The sequence below is a fragment of the Caretta caretta genome, chromosome 1, assembly GCF_965140235.1.
Source record: "Caretta caretta isolate rCarCar2 chromosome 1, rCarCar1.hap1, whole genome shotgun sequence".
NCBI classification, from domain to species: Eukaryota; Metazoa; Chordata; order Testudines; family Cheloniidae; genus Caretta; species Caretta caretta.
Window position 1 is genome coordinate 41,043,140 of NC_134206.1, and position 20,328 is coordinate 41,063,467.

General features: G+C 38.7%; 1 protein-coding gene across 3 annotated transcripts in view; it reads left to right on the forward strand.

Annotated features, from left to right (window-relative positions):
- IFT88 (intraflagellar transport 88) overlaps window positions 1-20,328 on the forward strand; it is an 85,037-nt gene that overhangs the window by 32,223 nt on the left and 32,486 nt on the right. For all 3 annotated transcript variants that reach the window (XM_048845265.2, XM_048845275.2, XM_048845255.2), the window contains exons 14-19: window positions 926-1,012; window positions 5,926-6,025; window positions 14,944-15,030; window positions 16,423-16,609; window positions 17,654-17,762; window positions 19,415-19,565. In XM_048845265.2, coding sequence (XP_048701222.1) covers window positions 926-1,012; window positions 5,926-6,025; window positions 14,944-15,030; window positions 16,423-16,609; window positions 17,654-17,762; window positions 19,415-19,565 — 721 coding nt within the window. The remainder of the gene's footprint in view (window positions 1-925; window positions 1,013-5,925; window positions 6,026-14,943; window positions 15,031-16,422; window positions 16,610-17,653; window positions 17,763-19,414; window positions 19,566-20,328) is intronic.

The window sequence follows — 20,328 nt, forward strand, 5'->3', positions numbered from 1 at the left end:
AGTTTTTTTGTTGAAGAATTGCAACTTTTAGGTCTGTAATCAAGTGACCAAAGAGATTGAAGTGTTCTCCTACTGGTTTTTGAATGTTATAATTCTTGACGTCTGATTTGTGTCCATTTATTCTTTTACGTAGAGACTGTCCAGTTTGACCAACGTACATGGCAGAGGGGCATTGCTGGCACATGATGGCATCTATCACATTGGTAGATGTGCAGGTGAACGAGCCTCTGATAGTGTGGCTGATGTGATTAGGCCCTATGATGGTGTCCCCTGAATAGATAGTTGGCAACAGGCTTTGTTGCAAGGATAGGTTCCTGGGTTAGTGGTTCTGTCTCAGACGTTCTTGTCAACTGTTGGAAATGGCCTACCTTGATTATCACTACAAAAAGTTTTTTTTTCCCCCCTTGCTCTCCTGCTGGTAATAGCTCACCTTAAGTGATCACTCTGGTTACAGTGTGTATGGTAACACCCATTGTTTCATGTTCTCCCCACTGTATTTTCCACTGAATGCATCCGATGAAGTGAGCTGTAGCTCATGAAAGCTTATGCTCAAATAAATTTGTTAATCTCTAAGGTGCCACAAGTACTCCTTTTCTTTTTGCGAATACAGACTAACACGGCTGCCACTCTGAAACCTGTCATTATGCAAGGTCTTGGATTTATGCAAGTCTCACAAAACTTCTTGCCTTAAGAAATACTGTAGCGTTACTAGCTACCCAATCTATATATTATTCATTGAAAGATGTAATATTATCCTTAAGTCATACTATTATTTTACTGATGTCTTGATTAAACAATAATATAGATGTTGCTCAGGCTTAGTTGGTGAATAGCGATTCAAGGCACAGGATAAGGTAACTAAGTTTTTGATGTCTTCATATATACTTTTTCTAAACACTGATATATATCTATTTTAATTCCTAAGGAAAGGCATGGCAGAAAAATATATCATGACAGCTGCAAAATTGATTGCACCTGTGATTGAAACCTCCTTTGCCATAGGCTATGACTGGTAGGAGACAATTTTCTTCAGTTTAACTATGCATGCCAATTTCTGTCCATAATCATAAAATCAAGTTCACAAATGTAGAAATCTAGGATATATAGCATTTGAGTTGTGCTTCTCGATCAAAGCACCCAAAGTACTTTGTTAACCCTGATAGCAATGCCCTGGAAAAAAAATCAGAAATATTGTGCTTTATCCATCTACAAAACAGTTTAATTGCATCACAGATCATAGAAACTCAAATGTCAGTCACATAGTTATTGAGCTGCTTTAAAACTCTTTACATTCATACAAAGTATTCATACAAGAATCTTACAAATTCTTGATTAGACAAATCACGTACAGAAGACAATCGTTCTGCACTCTTCACTAAAGATCTGAACGTGACATGCTGAAGACCTACAGTGTCTTACTCTTCTGGTGCTAATGACTTCACACAAGATCAGGGCCTCTGGTTCCATGTGCAAACCAATTGTTTAAATATTATGTTACTGTTCTGCCAGTCAGAGTTGGCAGCAACAAGAACTGTGTTCAGTATCTAGGGGTTCCTTTTCAACAATACAACACAAAACTGGCTCGAGCCCCCACCCAGTGACCTGGGACAATTACAAACCACCCCCCTCGCACCTCTAAGAGGCAGTACTTCCCCTCTTGCAAGCACAGAGTCTGAGTGTAGCAAAAAAATCTTTTAATAAAAGGGGAGAAATAACTCGGCATTAATTTGGGAAAACACCACAAATAGGGTTCATAAACATTAACCATGAACAAAAGACCCACCCCCAAGTAAGATGGCAGCGTCCTTTTCCCTCAGGTTCTTAAGTCCAACAACCAAAAGTCCCTTTAACGTACCCTCCCTTCTCTGCATCCCACTGTGCAGTTGTTGTCTGCAGACCCAGAGTTCACAGGTGCATATGCAGGATTCACCTCTCACTCTGGGTGGAGGGGGTGGGGAGTAAGAATGCACCTTACTCGCTCTGGTACCCGGCACTCGCTCGCCCCTCCTCTTCACCGGCCACCATGCCTCTCCACCAGCTGCCCTACTGGCAGATCACCAATCCGTCCGGATGTCTTCAGGCCACCACACAGCTCTCAATGAATTCAGCTGTTAGTGTGGGAGCCTCACTGCTGGTTCACAATGGGCAGTCTCTTGCATCAGAAGCACTGTCCCAAAGCAGGTCTAAGCATTAGACTTAGGTACCAGTGATTTCAGCTCTGCCGTGTGCAACAAGACTCTCACTTGAGTCTAAATTAGATCTTTTATTACACAATGGAGAGAGGAAGGGCCAAATGTTGTCTAAGACTTTTAAGCAGAGCCCACACCACCAGATACAAGTACTTGTCCCCACCCTCTCTGAACTCACTGGGCTTTGGAACCCATGTCTCCTGCCTGGTGAGTGCCATTCCGTTGAGGGTGAGTCCCTCAATTCAGGTATGCCAAGTACAGTTCTGCTGCCCTCGATTCACACAACAAGGATAACAATCCTTTATTACTCCTGCCCCCAATAACAAGGAGACCGGGGATCCAGCACCAGCCAAAAGTGATCATTTGGGCAAGCAATCCCATCATGTTGAACACCTAGGCAGGGTGGGTGTGCCCAGGCAAACAAGATCAGCTCCTGAAAGTCCCCTTCCACAGCTCATCACTAGATGTCAGGGGAGAGCTCATTCAGACTCTGCTTACATCATTAGACAGAGCTATCTTGGCTCCATTTATAAACCTTATGTGCCTTGATCATGCTATTAGAACATTTGCATGACAAGCGTAAAAGTTAACGAGGTGATAAAGCAGTTCATTAGCATCAGAGATGTATATGTATTAATATATTAAACTAAAGTTTTCTGGTGCACCGAATACTCAAGAAAAGGAGATAGTATGTAAATGCTGTACATGGAGAGAGTAATGTATTAGGGTGCCTTCTCAAAATGCAATTTTAATTCTAGGTTTCTGATTTTTGAAGGGCTTGTTGTTTGTTTGTTTAACTCTGATATTCTTGAAAGTTAATATGCTCTCAAACCACTGATATGTGTCTACAGCTTCAGCTTCACTAGAGGAAGTTTTTATGTTGCATTTCCTTAGTATTTGAAATAGTTGTAACATGGAAGTGAAGGAAGCTTGGGTAGGGAAAAACCCTTTTTCCTCAACATTTCTCCTGCCCATAAAAATGAAAATAAGTTACCACTCTTAATGATTTATGAATATGCAGAAGCAGAGGAAAATTTTCAAGAGTTGTAGATCCTACAATTACATTTTGTTAATATACCTATCTGTAGATAATTTAAAATAATCTCTTACGCAAAAAGTGTTTAGTCCACTGAAGCCCACAATGTGGTGTTTGATGATTAAATAATGGATAGAATCATATTATTTCCCTAGTATAGCTGCTCTGGTTTCTTAGACCCTAAATATGTTTGGTGAGGAGTGGCTTCTCGTTAGCAAGTCAAATTTGCTTCCTCTGCATCTGGTAGTGTGTTCAAAGGAAGATAAAGAATAGATTCATTTATTCATTATGCATTGTCTGTGCATACATGTAGGTGTATATAAATACATATACAGTTATCTTTTAGTTTTCATTCAACTTTCCCTAGTCCTGCCTCTATTCACTAATTACTTGCCATGAATACACACATGCCTGTAGTCAAATTCTGAAAAAAAAGTTCTTCTTTATATCTAATAACTTACGACAAAGTTATGGACATTTGCTTAGTGGCTAATTAAATTATTAGACACATTAGATGGGTTTGTGTATATTGGGGCAGATTCACTTATATGCTCTAGCTGCCTTGCACAACTCCAGCCACACAAAGATGTTGAAATTCTTAATTCGACAGTTGAATTTTCAGCTACTTTCCATTGAGTTCATGGCATATTACAGGTATATCTGTGCTTAATCAGATTAATTTTCTTTGGAGAAATGAAGTAGGCATGGATATTATGTAGATTTCTTATGTTACTGAGGTGTCTCAAACTTCAGTTAAAAAAAAGTACATGCAACTTACTCATGAGACTATTGTTTGATCTTCCTCCCATGAGGGATTGATGGAGTATTCAGGTCTGTCAATATCTTTTGGTTAAAAAGGCTTTAACACTGGCCATCAAAGTATCTCTGGCCTCTTCTCTCATAGCAGACTGTTTTGTAATGTTTTCAGTCCTATCCTTTTCCTCTGATGCCAAGAGGTATTTATAGACTTTGGAGAGGTGATTCACATGCCAAACAGATTATAGCTAAGGCTACGTTTTAGTCACAGGTATTTTTAGTAAAAGTCATGGATAGGTCACAGGCAGTAAACAAAATTAATGGCCCGTGACCTGTCCATGACTTGTACTATATACCTCTAACTAAAACTTGGGCCTTGGGTGCTCGGGAGGGGGTGGTTCAGGGGCCCCGCGGGGGAAGCGGGCAGCGGTGCGCGGCCCTGGACCCCCACTGGTGCTGTGGGGGAGGGTTGACAGGTCTGGAAGGCTCCCTACCCAGCTCCGCGCAGCTCCCCAGAAGTGGCCAGCATGTCCCTGCAGCTCCTAGGGGAGGGAAGGCAGGGGAGCTCCGCGCACTGCCCCCGCCATGGTGCCAGCTCAGCAGCTCCCATTGGTCAGGAACCGCAGCCAATGGGAGCTGTGGGGGCAGTACCTGCAGGCAGGAGCAGCACACAGACCCCCCATCCGCTCTGCCTAGGAGCTCCAGGGACATGCCGGCCGCTTCCAGGGAGCCCCCCCTGAAGTAATCGCTGCCCCAAACCCCTGCCCCAGCCCTGAGCCCCCTCCCACACTCAATGTGGTGGTGGCATAGGGGCGGGCTGAGCCAGAGCCAGCCAGCCACACCAGACGCTGCAGAAGTCACGGAGGTCACAGAAAGTCATGCAATCCGTGACTTCTCTGATAGATACGCAGTCTTAATTATAGCATCTACTGGGTTTGATGGTGAAAAGTTATTTAACAAGGCCCTCAAAAGGCAGTAGCCAAACCTGCCGTAATAAAAAAGCATTCACTTCTAGCTCCTAAGGAAAATGAGAGATGCCAGAGAGGGGTTTCTTTAATTTAAGTCCAGATCATCTAGAAGGTCAGACTGTCTATACAATAAAGATCCTGGCCCATGTCACCAGTTCTTTCCAGAACATACCACCCTAGTAAAGCGCACAGAAGTGCTGACTGGAAGAGAGTGCCTCAGTGGATGGGAAACTATAAATGTTCAGTTCCATGTCAGCTTTCTTTTCCTTGTACCACTGTATAATTAAAGGCTGCCCTAGAGGGGATGAACAGGAAGAGGAGATGATTGTTTAGCATCATGCAGCTGGAGGCTTGGGCTTAATAAGTTGGGTTCTAGAGATGATGGTGTCCCACACATACAAGAGGGGTTGAGCTGAGGTTAGGCATGAATAATATATAACTAAAAAGAACCTTCTGAGACTTGTTCTGAGAGAGGTTTGAAAAATGAACTTTAAATGTGTTGCCAGACTCAGGCTCTACTGTAGTGTGGCTGGTGCTATGTTATAATGTCTGAGAGTATCCTTAGAGATTTTTTTGTAATTCACTTTTGCATACAGTACATATTTACGACACAACTTCTGGGACATGTATACCATTTCTAATTAATTTATCAAATCAATACATTTTTATTTTTAGGGGTTATGTCATTTTAGTACCCAGGGACCAAACTATAGATGCATCCCGAGCTTTGTATAGTTTTACCACTACCAATTCTTTCATAGAATCCAAAAAGCCAAATTTGATTAAATTTGAACTGTTCTTTAAAACATGATTGATGTGTGGAAACACTGTGTGTGTCTGCAAACAGGGGAGTACCTAACATAGCAGAGAAACTTCCTCTAGATAACTAGTTAGCAGCATACATGAGTTGAAGTGACCTTAATGCAGATACATATTATTTATAGAAATTATTTCTGTGGATTCCCTTTTGTTGTAGGTGTGTTGAAGTAGTAAAAGCTTCCCACTATGTAGAGTTAGCCAATGACCTGGAAATAAATAAAGCAATTACATATTTGAGGCAAAAGGACTTCTATCAGGTATGGTACTTTTTAAAAACATTTTTATGAATATTGTATTGGTGGAGGCATCTGAGGGTATGTCTACAATGTGGCTGGGAGTAGACACTCGTGCTAGTTAGTGCATAAAATAGTACTGTGGATGTTGTGACACAGGCAGCGACTAAAGCTAACCAGCTAAGCTCGGGCTCAGAAGTTTTTGACAGCCTTGGACTCACGTTGCTAGCGGAACCCCTGCCTATGCTGCAATGTCCACACTTCTATTTTTAGTGGACTAGCGCTGTTCAAGCTAGTGCGAGTTTGTCTACCTGGCCTGGGAGGCTCACTCCCAACTCCAGTGTAGACATACCTTTATAAAGCAGCAAGGTCATATTTTTCCAGCAAGAGCTTCCTCTTTAATAGTTGCTTAGAACCTCGATAAAAGTGTTGATATTGGTCTTTATTAGAATAATGCTACAAAAAACATTGATTGGGGAGGGCTTTACCTACATTAAATTTGTCTGTTGTCACAGGAGGGAGTTAATAAGAGACCAGAGTATGAGCAGATGCACTTGCTGTTATGTTATTGCTTGTGGTATTGTACCAGTGATGCCCTGCCTCCATTCCTGCATATGTACTATTATACCCCATTAGGGTACTGTAATCTGTGTCAGAACTGTAGTCCATCATCTTGTCCTTCCATGCAGGGACAAACTTAGGAAATAGAGGTAAGGCAGTGGCCCCAAGAATTAAACACTCTAATGTGTGTATAAAGGAAGAGCATGAGTATAGTCTTTCCATACTTTAAAGTAGAATTTTGGGTGGGGGTGGGGATCTGTCTTTTCTATGATATTTTAAAATTAATTCTACTGGGACAAAAAAAGTGAACCTAAAAATACATGTATTTTAACGATAAAGGGCTTTAGGGCTCACCTTTCTGTTTGATTGGTATTCTGAGGCCTTATCCATCCTCAAAGTAGCACCAGTTTAACTAAAATGAGTTTTTAAATGATTTAGTTAAACCAGTGCAAATGCTTGTGTGGACACTCAGATTTAAACCTGGCTTATTGTTAACATAATTCAGTTAGGAACTAAGGTAAACTAAATATAAGCCCTTTTTAAATTAATGTAAAAGTGACCACTAGGGAGTTTGCACTGATTTAACTAAATCAATTTAAAAACTCACCTTTAGTTAAATCCTTGCAACTTTGTATGTACACAAAGCCTTACTAATTAAACTACAGGAAAAGTATAAAGAAAGAGTACAGCTCCTGACTGGCTAAGAATTGTTATCTTTGTTACCCTGTCTTCTCTGCCCCCACGCAGACCCACTTGTCTCTTCTACCTGGTATGTCTTGTCTTTTAGACTGTAAGGTAGGGTAAGGGCTGTCATTTGATTTGTGTTTGTACAACACCTAGCACAATGGGGCCCTCGTCTGTCTGGTTTCTAGGTTCTACTACAATAGAACTTTTAAATAATAATATAGGAATCTCTAAAAACGTACTACTTTTTTAAATAGAAAGTGTTCCCCAAAGCACTTAGGTACTTTTAATTCTGGGGCTATGTTAGTACCTACATAGCTACTTAGATGGCCTCCATCATCATAGCGTCTGTGCATCTCACACATATTTATGAGTTTATCATAGCAATGCTGCTGTGAGGTACAGAGGTATTATTATCCCCATTTTACAGAGGGGAACTGAGGAATAGAGGTATTAACTGACTTGTCCAAGGTCACACAGGTTGGTGTTTGAACTGGGATTTGAACCCCATTGTCGTGAGTCTGGTGTGTTGACCACAAGACTGCCCTTTCTGCAGACCATCTCCTCCTATAAAAAAACAGTAGTAGTTAATTTGGGGTGGGCAGTGCCTTGCATCTATGTTCTAAGCCTGTCCTTCCAGTGGAACTGCCAGGAAGGGGTAGGAAAAGCCACCGTTGTTCTAGTGTGACACTAGTGTTATGGGTGGTTTACCCATGGATGTTTAGGAGCCAATAGGGAGAATCCTCGAACAGGGGCACATGCACAAATTGTCTTGAATATACATTTACAGCCAGATAAAGTTATACTCACTCAGAACATTAATATATTAAAATGCAGTATTTTGCAATATAGGTATATTAAAATGCTTCATCATCCCATTTGATTTTACAGTATGCTTTGTGCTATTTTGTAGTATAGAACAGGATCGTTTTAAAATTTTGAAGGACAAATGTACTCTGTTTTGGTTGGAAGTTACAAAATTGAGAAAAGAGGCAATGTATTCCTACTTTTCCCTCCATAGACACATAGCAAACCTTGAATTTCATTTCTGCCTATTAGGATAGGTTTCTATCTTTATATTGGCTTTTCTTGCATTAGAATTTGACAACTGACTCAATGTCTAATGTGTAATGACAGCAGCTGTGCAATGATTTGGGGTTTTAGATTAGTGACCAGGACTAAACTCTGAAATTTCAAGTGTGGTTGAATTTGAACAATTTCTTAGTGGAGCACAAAAGTCTCACATGTTGATTGATGATTTAGTAGATATTTTCATCCTATATGTCTCCATTCACACATTCAGTATCTTGGTAAGATTAGTTTAACTGTGTTTTTAAAAATGTAATTTTTGCTTTCCTTTCAATATTGCTACTTTCGTTGTGTCTCACATTTTGTTTGATACTGTAAGTATGAAGAGGTAGGTATAGTATTAAAATATGGCCCTTAATTAGCTTTAGTCTTCTAGAATAGTTGTAACTTGGCAATGTTTCCTGGCTATGCCCATAATAAAGGAGTAAGTAAAACAGTACTTCTGGTGGAAGTGTTAAGAAGGTTTTGTGTTTCATTTAGAAACCCAGTTTTACAGTCTCATTTCCTGACACACAAATGGATTGACCCTAGAGGAACTATTTTCAGGAGAGCAGTGTTTTTTAGGCCATTTTCTTGTATTCTTATATTCTTTCTTGTATTTAAATAATGTCCAGTTGCTGATTCCTATGATACCCATTTCTAGGAAAAAAAAACCTTAATGAAAGAGCTGTATTTTACTGTATATCGTACCCTAAACCTCGCAAATCTCAGACTCCTCTGGGTTTCTGTTGGGAGTTAATTTCAGAATTGAAAGAACGAGGCGTACTTGTGGCACCTTAGAGACTAACCAATTTATTTGAGCATGAGCTTTCGTGGGCTAAAGCCCACTTCATCAGATGCATGGAGTGGAAAATACAGTAGGAAGAGATAGAGATATAGTGTCTGTCAGAGAACATGAAAAGATGGGGGTTGCCATACCAGCTCTAACGAGACCAGTTGATTAAGGTGGATTATCAGCAGCAGGAGGGAAAAAAAAACTTTTGTAGTGGTAATCGGGATGGCCCATTTCAAACAGTTGACAAGAAGGTGTGAGTAACAGTAGGGGAGAAATTATCATGGGGAAATAGTTTAACTAAAAACTATTTTAAAAACCTTCTTGTCAACTGTTTGAAATGAGCCATCCTGATTATCACTATAAAAAAATTTTTCTCCTGCTGATAACAGCCCACCTTAATCGATTGGTCTTGTTAGAGCTGGTATGGCAACCCCCATTTTTTTCATGTTCTCTCTGTGTGTGTGTGTGTGTGTGTGTGTGTGTGCAACCTTCCTACTGTATTTTCCACGACATGCATCTGATGAAGTGGGCTTTGGCCCACAAAAGCTTATGCTCAGATACATTTTTTAGTCTCTAAGGTGCCACAAGTACTCCTCGTTCTTTCTGCTGATACAGACTAAACGGCTACCACTCTGAAACTTTTTAGAATCGAGTGTCCTATACTGAGAACACCACTTTCCTAGTCCTTAACAGTTCAGTGTTTGGACTCAAATAGCTGACACATTTCAAACTGGCTGCAGCTGCCATAATGGGGTACTGGAAGAAGATAACGGGGGTGAAAAAACCTCTGGAGTCACCTGGTCTAGCCATTTTTGTGGAGCAGGAGTTTCCTCTACTTTAGCCTCTCGGGTGTATGTAGTTACCTACCCTTAAATACTCCAAATGATGGTGCCTTACCTCCCTCTGCAGCTCATCTTAGTCCCTAGTCTCTAACAATTCTTTAAAAGAAATGTGCTTGTAGACTCTCATTCCCAGTCCTTCCATACTGCATTCACTGGTATGCATTCTTTCAGTTGATGTGGTGAAAGTGTTTGCAGAGCAGTGCAATATTGTCCTGTGATAGATTATGGCCTATGTGATGTTACCCAGTTCTGATGATCCACAATACTTAAGTCTTGAGAGAGCTTTTGGATCTGAGTCTCTTCCGCCCCCCACATCTACATGTGCTAATGGCTGGGGTATTGGGATAGCTGTCCTTGTGTTTCTTAACTCAGTATTAACATTTTTTAATGTTTTTATTTCTGAAATAAACTTTCACTTAATAAATGAAGTGGTGTAGAATTATATTGAAGATCTGAGGCAAATGCTTGAGACAGGTGGAAGATGTTAGTGTGTTGTGTCCCCATCAGAGTGATAGAATGAGAAAAACAATGATAGTCAACATTCTACTAACTGTAGAAAACTCACTGCTTAAAATAAAAAAAGAAACATCAAGAATTTAATAGTAGCACATTTTAAAGCAGAAACCCTACTGTCTTGGTTTCCTACTGAATTATTAAAATTGTTGGAAGCATAAAGAATGAGAGGAAAGACATCGACATAAAAATAAGCAAGTTTGGAAGTAGCATGTTGGAGGATCTTGTCTTTTCTAACCTATTCTGCACTATGCAAACCTCTACTTACTCTTTCCATTATATAAGTTCTTTCATGCTTCTTTCATACTTCTGAGTCCAATGAATTGCCTCTACAAATTCCTATCTGTGAATATAAAAGATCGGGTACCTTGATGATATAAATTCAGCCAAGAAGTCCCTTCTTTTAATTGTTCTTTTGACACAGCTATATTAACAAGGTAACCAGGAGGCATCCTGTGACCTGACTGTTGCTTCCATGACACTGTCACTATTCTCAGTGCATTGGTATTGGGGCTTAGCCTGGGCAAAGTAAGTAAGAACCTCAAACAAGAAAGCTGCATTTCATTTTATATTTTGGAGTGCCTCATTCCTGATCATAGTATACCTTTTGCTCCTCCATATCCACATAAGTGTAATGTACATAATACATAAGTGAATCATTTTCTTAAACTGGATATCCCTTACCAATGCAAACACGTGGCAGCTTTGCATCCTTTATGCTGCACTCCATACTCAGAAGACTGGAAATATGAAAGTTAAGATACAGTGCACTACCTTAACACTGCAATTATGCATGAATGTATTAGGATAGTCTTTACTTATGTGATCATACAATTTCTCAAATATATAATGAAAAATGCATTTTTCTATAACCTTAAATACAACCTGTAACTATGTATAGTAATTAGAGAATGTACACACAGACAGTATACACGTAATATGCTCTTTCCTAACTTTCACGTGTCATAGATTTCCAATCTTACCTTTGCATTACTCTTGCATTTTATTCAAAGAAAAATATAGAATAGAGGTCCCGTTTCATGGGTAAAGTCTTGGACAGAATTTGATAAAATTGAAAAATGCTTCATCTGAACAACAGCAAACTCAAGAACAGTTGATGGGATTTTTCCTCAAACTTCCAAAAACAACAACAAAAAAACCACCTTACACCACCCTTCACCTTTGGCTGAAGAAAAAACATGGAAAATTTCAGTCCCCAAAGTAAACTTCAAAAAGTTTTATAAGTGTGTAAAAAGAGAGGTTAAAATTAAAATCTTCTGCTACTGTAACTATAATGGGTGTAACTGAGCACTCACTGTAGCATACATTGATGAAAGCATTAAAAGTTTAAAAATCAGAGGGGAAAAAATAATTCACCTTAAATTAATAACACAAAATTTGCTGTTCCATATTTTGGGTCTTTTTAAAGCAGCAAAATATAATTATAAAATATGACCTAAAGCTGCTGTAGGAACTTCCCTTTTGAATTTCTTGATCTTATGCAGTGTTAGAACTGTTTGCATCTAATTCAAGAATATTTTTATCTAAAATTACATATGTAAAATTACATATGTAACACCTTCTAGCATAGTGTCTCGAAGATCTTTGTGAAAATTCATTAATTAAACCTCACAACAGCACCCCTCTAAGGTAGGAGAGTAGGTAAAAGGAGGCATTTGAGGTTACATGACTTGCTCATGGTTATACAGTGAATCTGTGGCAGACACAGGGATAAAACCCAGGAGTCTTGGCTCCCTGTCACCTGTTCTATCTGACAAACTTCCTCTCTATTCAGTAGTTATCAATTAGAGTTTCCACTTCCTTGCCGCAATTCCATGCTTCATTGTATCCAACAGTTTTTTCATAATTCTACTAGAAACTACAAGAGAAATAAAATTACAGATGTGAGATTTAAATGGTATTTCTGTTCTGTGGGGCTAGTACTGGTAGGAACTGGTGAACTTCTGGAATGCTGAATTGAAACCTTATACAGAGTGTGAGATTGGAATGATGTACTGTGAAACAGTAGCATCAGTTTGAAGTCAGAGGACAGTTAAATCATGAAATAATATGAAGGTCCCACATTCTGAGGAATATTATTAATGTTAGTAGTATGGTAGCAATGGGAGGTCCCTGGGTAGGATTGGGGCCTCACCATTCTAGGCATTGTACAAATACATAGTAAGGGTGTATCTGCCCCGAAGACTTTATAATCTAATTTAACAAAAGATTTTAACACGTAAGAGTAGCAGTGACATGAGCACATGGTTATGTGGACTAGAAAGGTACACAATGATGGTTTCAGGTCAAAGATACAAATAAATTCATAAGTAAAATAGATATCAGAAATCTCTACTGACCATCTACCTAGCCATTTTCAGGCTTACATATTGTTTTAAAATAATCTTTGTGTGTTAGTGGTGTTTTGAATCCCTCTCAATTTACAAGATAGTTCTGGTATAAAATTTTAAAGCAGAACACTGGGATTTAGCCTTGTGAGTTCTACTACCGTTACTGAGAATCCACAGATTAGGCCAGGTGCATTACATTTAAACTTTGCCCTTGTCATATATAATGTGTACAGTGGAATCCAGTTATAAGGATTGGTTTTGACAATGTATTTTGATGGTTGTGTCCAATTGACCATTACTCTTAAGATACATAAATAGTGAACTTCCCAAATTTGAGACGTGTATATAGAATCAACATTTCCACTTTCCACCATGATAGAATGAGTACCGCTAAGGCATTTTAATGCCACGGCATGTCATGGCTTCATCTGGCTCACACAGTCTATAATATGCTTTACCAGCAGCTGAGCAGCACCCAAAATCATCTGTGAACTTCTTTTCTCTCTTTGAAAACAAAGAAATTACTTCCACTTTAATCTTTATAACCAAAGGTGCCACCATATCAGTAGAAGGAAAGGGCAAACAAATCAGCAACAATAGGAAATGACTTTAGGAAAGCAATTAGATATATATAGTTGAAAGGTCAGTAAACCAGAATTCCATTGTAACTGAGATGTGCAGCCTGAACTTGAAGAAACAATTTAATGGTAGAATACCTCAGATATAACAGTACTGTACTTATAGATCTATGGGACCAGTTCTTTCTTGATTCAGTCAAATACATAATGAGAACCAAAATCCTTATAGCTAAAGTCTTGAGTTTCAAAGCCCATAAAATTTGAAGTCATGCATTTTGAAACTATTTCCTTGACTCTCAAATTGGTGCTTTTCTCAGAGAATTCTATATAATTAAAAAAATGTTCTCCTTTGTAGTAGTTTGTACTTCCTATGTAGTTTGCTAGGGAGCAATAAACTTCAGCTAACTGTGTAAACTTTACATGTCCTCTTATGCCACACTAAGTCATGCATTTTGAGTAATGTAAAAATAGCATGTTCGTGGATCATTTTAAAACCTTATATTTTTTCCTCTGCCTTGGCACACCACCAGAGAGCATTATGCATTCACATTACTATGATAAGCAGATTCAAGATTTTAACTTGTGTAGGGAAAAAGGAGGAGTTTTAATCGTGCAAATAGTGGGTAACCTGAAGTCCTTACATTTGCATTGATGTAATGGAAAGTGGAACTGAGGCAAAAGTATCATTAAACAGTTTTTATGAACATAATGTAAATATTTAGTAGAACCTAGCCAAAGATTTTGTTATATTTGGTCTATAGAAATATATCTTTTTTTATATTGCTGAAAAAATTGCCCTTTATTTATATTTGTTTAGTTAATTATTATATCATTTTTGTTACTCTTTTCACATATCAGTATCGCCTTGGCAAAGTTTACTAAATTAATTTCTGATGTACAAAGTGATCTGTAAAACTCCTTAGATTTGCATATGTATTGTCCTCAATCCTCACTTCTCTGAGCACATTGTGTAGTATGAGATATGAAAATGATTGGTCATTTCTGATCAATACACAAAGCAAAATTTCTATTTGTACTCCAAACGTACTGTGTTACATACTTTTTGTATTGTTACATTCATTTTTTTTGTTTGTAAGTCTTTAAGAAAAAAATCTTGGGTAAAGATACAGAAAAAGTGAAAATACTTACACAATACAGGTAGTTGACAAAATGAATATGTCGAAGTTTTTTTTTGTTTTTGTTTGTTTCTTTGTTTGTTTTTTTAATGAATGGAACTTCTGTGGAAAAGTGTGGCTATCTGAACAGAAAGTTCAGGTATTTTCTAAATCTGATCCATACGCTGCAAACAAAACTGCCAGTACTGTGGGAATTTTAAAAGTATGAAATATCAACTATTTTGCAATAGAAAAGGTTATGTATAATTGTTGTCTAAGTAGTAATTAATAAATTACTCACTAGTAATTAGTAATATAAGTCAATTAGTCATTTTAGTTGTTTATTCCTTCAGAAACACATAGGATTGACCTGCACAGTAATAGTTTGAGTAAGTTTGTTACAGTTTAGTAACTTGATTGTAAATTAATTTTAGGCTGTGGAGACTTTAAAAATGTTTGAAAAAAAGGATAGCAGAGTAAAAAGTGCAGCTGCAACAAACCTTTCATTTCTTTATTATTTGGTAAGTATGCCTTTTTTTTGTTGTTGTTAACTATGAGCTCAGAAGAGTCTATGCTTCTGTAGCAATTTTTGTATCTATCTACATGTTCTGTCTCAGCATTAAGAGACAACGCTCAAGAAAACGAGAGGTAAGAAAAGACACCATTTTAACTAATCAGTGTCTGTTCAATGTTTTGAACTATTAAGTGCAATGCAAGAGCAAAGTACTTTATTATTTTTTATTATAAATGTTAAATATTTAAATTTCAATTGTTGCCTTCACTTCCTAATTGAAAGTAGGGGCTGTGGGAGCAGAGGCACCAACTTCCTGAGTTCCCAGAGGGTGCTCGTATCCCTACTTTGACCCAAGCTCCAACATGCTCTCCACCCCCATCCTGCCTCTTCCTGGCCCATTCTGCCCCCTCCTCGCATCTCTTCCTGCCCCCACTCCTCCCCCAGCGTCTGCTGCTGAACAGCTGATCACTGGCAGGTGAGAGCCGCTGCGAGGGAAGAGAAGGAGCTGATTGGCGGCTCTGCCGGTGGGTGCTGAGCACCCACTACTTTTTTCCCCATGCGTGCTCCAGCTCCACAGCATGCATGGAATCGGCACCTATGTGTGGGAGTGCTCTGCTTTTATAGAGGTACAGGAAGCAGAGCAGACAGAAAGGAGTGTTCCAACTGCTATGCCAGGAGGAATGAGACTGAGCCACTGCTGGGGTATAAGAGACTCTTCCCTCATGTGGATGTTGTGAAGGTGAATTAGTTAATGTTCATGAAGCTCTTCATATATGTATGTTCTAGTTATTTGTGCCCTGGCTTCCTACTGCTATTGTGCTCTCTGAATGTATGTATTCAGCTGCCTGGCCTGTCACCCATTTCTTGTCTCCTGCTGGGCTCACCTGCACTTTTATCTCCCTCCATCTCTGGCAGGGTTCTGTTCACCTGCACATCAGTAATAGGGCTGTGATCCCACGCTTAACTCTCATAACTATACTCACGGAGGAGTGGAGACAGCGACATTTAAAACACTGCTCTATGCTGTCTGCTCTGCCTCTCTGATTAATATTAATTTTCAAATAGAATATAAAATAAGTTCATTTTGGAGACTTAAATGATTCTACAGTGTTTCCCCTATCTTTCCTACCAAAATAAGGAGCAAACCAGCATTGGGAGGGAGATGGACAAGATGACAATTTAGGTCTCACTCTGTAATTTTCAGGTTTCTATGACCTGAAAAATGTGAGTGATCTGTTTTCAACAAGCTCATAAAAAATAGTATTAGGATTGAAGATTATTACATTTTTTTCAGACTGCTGTTATATCAACCATAAACAACAAAGGTTAGCTCCAAAGAAAATTATTGATTGATAATATATTAAGTTGTTAATGTACTATATATATTTTGTTTACACAGGAAAATGAATTTGCACAAGCAACCAACTATGCAGATTTAGCTGTGAATTCTGATAGATACAACCCATCAGCTCTCACTAATAAAGGAAATACTGTGTTTGCAAATGGAGACTATGAAAAAGCAGCAGAGTTTTATAAGGAAGCTCTAAGGAATGATTCCTCATGCACTGAAGCACTTTACAATATAGGTAATGTAGAAGTGTTTGCATGGCTTAAAGTTTGGATAAGGCTAGTACTAATGTGTTTGAGATTCTAGTTTTCAAACTTGTCCTTTTTAGAAATGTTAATTGAAAATAAAATATGTTCTGTCATTTCCAATAAACTGTTAATTCTTTTACTTCATGATTTAAGACGTAAAGTGAGATAATGTCCTTTGCTTCAAACCTCTTCACAGAAACTCTGCACCAATATTACTCATCTGTTCTTAGAGTAATTGATGTCGATAAACCACTTTGAAGATAAAAATTGCTATAAGTGCGAAGAACTATTTTCTATTCAAAATGTAGGTTTTGGATAGTACTACTCATCAAATTATCCCCCCTTCCCTTTCTGATGCCCCTTGTTAAAGGGATGGTGTTATGTACGGCGGTGGGCCTTGCCTGGAATCATGACCATTGCCCTACTCAGCTTTGGTTCATTCGGGTCACACTGCCTGAAAGGACTGTCAAGATGGTTCTTAACCAAGCAGCACAGCAAATCTACTGAGATGCAGTTGAGATGAGAGAGTGATCATTGGGGAAAGCGCAGTTATATTGCATTTACCTCTAAACAGTGATGCAGCTTGCTTTTTAAAAAGGACTCCAACTTAAAAAAAGTTAAAGGTAGTTTCAAATACCACATCTGCCTTGAGTATCCCTGTGGCTTTACAATCCTGTTTTCTTATTTTTAGAAAAAACATTTTTTAAAATCTGTTGCTTTATGAAAACCCAAAATAAACAAGGAAAACTGACCAACTATCAAAACGGTGAAATTGACTATCCAAAAAGGGCTGCCAAATGTACAAATTAAACAAACTGAAAACAGAAAAATATTTTTTCAGTCTCTTTCATGTGTTCCCTATTGCAATAGTACAGGAACAAAAAAATCAGACAAAAATATGATTTTTAAGTTGATAGCATCCATCTAAATATTGCATTTCTGCTTCATTCTCCTTGGTTATTCTGCTAAATTACTATGCCTGTACTGATGTTTTATTTTGCCTGTTGAATTCATTTTGTAACTTTTATTTTTAGGTTTAACATATAAAAAGTTAAACAGAATAGATGAGGCTTTGGATTGTTTTCTGAAACTTCAGGCCATCCTTCGAAACAGTGCCCAAGTTCTCTACCAAATAGCAAGCTTGTATCTTTTTCTGGGTCATGATGCCAAATATTGAATTTAGTCTACATTAGAGGATTAGCTGAGATTAGTCTTAATCAAGACATAAAAGTTGTTTTTGTATGGCTAAAAAAATTTACATTTAATCCGGAGGCATTTGTGGGGTTAAAATATATTTGGTGTGTGAAAATAAGGCCTGATTCTGCAACCCTTTATTTTGGTGAGCAATGTCATTAAAGCTAGTAGACTAACACACATGAGGAAGGCCTATTTATATAAGGATAATTAACATTGAGGAGAGCCCTGTAACCCTTTAGATATGCAACTGATGTTATTTTGAAAATAATATAACAGACATAAGCATAATGGATGTAAAACTTTGAACAAAATATTTCATTACAGTGAAGTTCTATTCTGAAAAGGGAATTTGTAAAAATAGCTCCATAGGGTTCCTTGTTTATTTTCTCAGTGGCTTCCAGACCAAGTCTGCTCAGTTTACAAGTAAAAGCATAATCATCTGTCAATCCTGCAAAATTAGCCTGGGATCTGAAAGACAAGTTGGGGTCTTTCTTAGCTCTCTGCCTCATCAGCAGTAAAGATTCTGCAGCCAGAACTTAGTTAAGCATTCTGTTCATGATGTGCAAACCACAATAGAATCCCTTCCAAGGCATAATGGAATCCCATTGCAGTATTGGCTCAGCATTTTTAAAAGTAGTGAAAGTGATAAAACAGATAATAGAAAAGTAAGCAGATACGAATCTAACTAGACACAAGGGGTGAGGTCTTCACTCCTGCTCCCGCCTCTTTACAATGGGTTAAAGCACTGGAGTGGCATAAAGGGGTTCTAAAGCCCTGGTTCTGGCTGGGGGAATATTCCCCTGTATTGACACTGGATAACGCTGCCTTTAGAGGACTCCCTTGCAAGCACGGGCATCGGGGGCATTCTGGGGACGGGGTTGAGAGTAGGGGGAGTGTGTTGGGGAGGAGCTACATCATTCTGTGGGGATTATGAACTGTGCTAGCACCCAGGAAGGCTGCTGTAACTAAACAGGCCCCTTAAGGCTGTCTAATTACAGTGGGGACTGCTCCAGCCCTCAGAGCTGCCCAGAAGTGAAGAGTGCAAAGGTGGCTTAAAGCCCTCTTCCCCTAAGCTGCAAATTCTGTGCTGTGCTCCTTAGAGATGCAGTACAGAGTGGCACCTAAGGAACAGATTTAATGCATAAGGTGACAATTTTGCCTTGTCGTTTTGTGTAGCACAGAACCACACTAAGAAAACCTAGGAAGTTTGTGGGGCATAGAAATAGGGTGCCTAATTCTCCTTTCAGTTGCACTGTTATAAATCAGGAGCAACTCCATTCAAGTTAATGAATTTATACCAATGTAAAATTAGTGAGAGAGAGAAGAACCACACCAAAAGTGTTTTTAAGGTTGAAAGAGCAGCCTAGACTGTTAACACTTAATTATGTTATTTACAGTAAACTAAAGTACATCTGAGTGGGAAGAAATTATTCAGTAAATGTGCAAAAAAACAAAATATATGTCCACTTTGCTATGTCTGGCAAATTTTTTCAACATGCAACTTTTGGATTACATTTACATTATATAACATAAGAATTCCTCTTGATGAACCCAAATATGGTCACCATTTGAATTGTCCTTAACTGAAGATACCTCAGATATGAAATAATGGAGGATCCCAACCAAGCCATAGAGTGGCTCATGCAGCTTATCAGTGTAGTTCCAACTGATTCATATGCACTGTCGAAACTAGGGGAATTGTATGATAATGAAGGTGATAAATCCCAAGCTTTTCAGTATTACTATGAGGTATGTGACCTACACATTTTCTAATATTTATAGAAATAAAATTGTGCAATAGGCACATGTGACAAGGCAATGTTTATTTATGTAGTATTTAAATTGCCTAAAGTATGTATAGAAAGTAAATCAGATTCTTTTCTTAGGAAAGTATAATTCTTTGTAAATCAGGCTTTTATTGTCAGCTCTTTATAATAAGGAGCACACCAAAAAAGGCTATGGGATATTCTGATGCGGGGCTCCCTCAATCTCTCCTATTGAAGTTTTTCCTCTGTAATTAAATAATTTAATAATTAAATATTAACTGGGCCAGTGAAAAGAGTTGAAATGGCTCTATAGCCTAATGGTTAGGTCACTCATCTGAGAGATGGCAGATCCCTGTTCAGATCACTTCTCCTCATTCCCTTCTCATCAGGGAGAAGGGAGGACTTGAACTGGGGATTTCCCACATTCCAGGTGAGTATACCCTAACTGCTTCTATAAAAGAGTTCCCTCCTCCCATTCCGCCCCCTGGGCCCGATCTGGTAGGTGTCTCTGAGCCCACCTACCAGATCAGACCCTGCACGTGACTTATGTGGCTGAATGCTTATCTTCCCTTGGTTTGTGTATCACAGACAGAGATAGGTGCCTGCTTGTAGCCTGGGTTTAGGCACCAAAGAGTCCAAGGGGAGCATGGCAGTAGTGCACGCATCCTCTGGTTGGCATCTTCTACTGGCTAGATTAGCTGGCTCCCTGTCTAGCATGCTGGTTTTGTGGATTTCGTTTTAAGGCA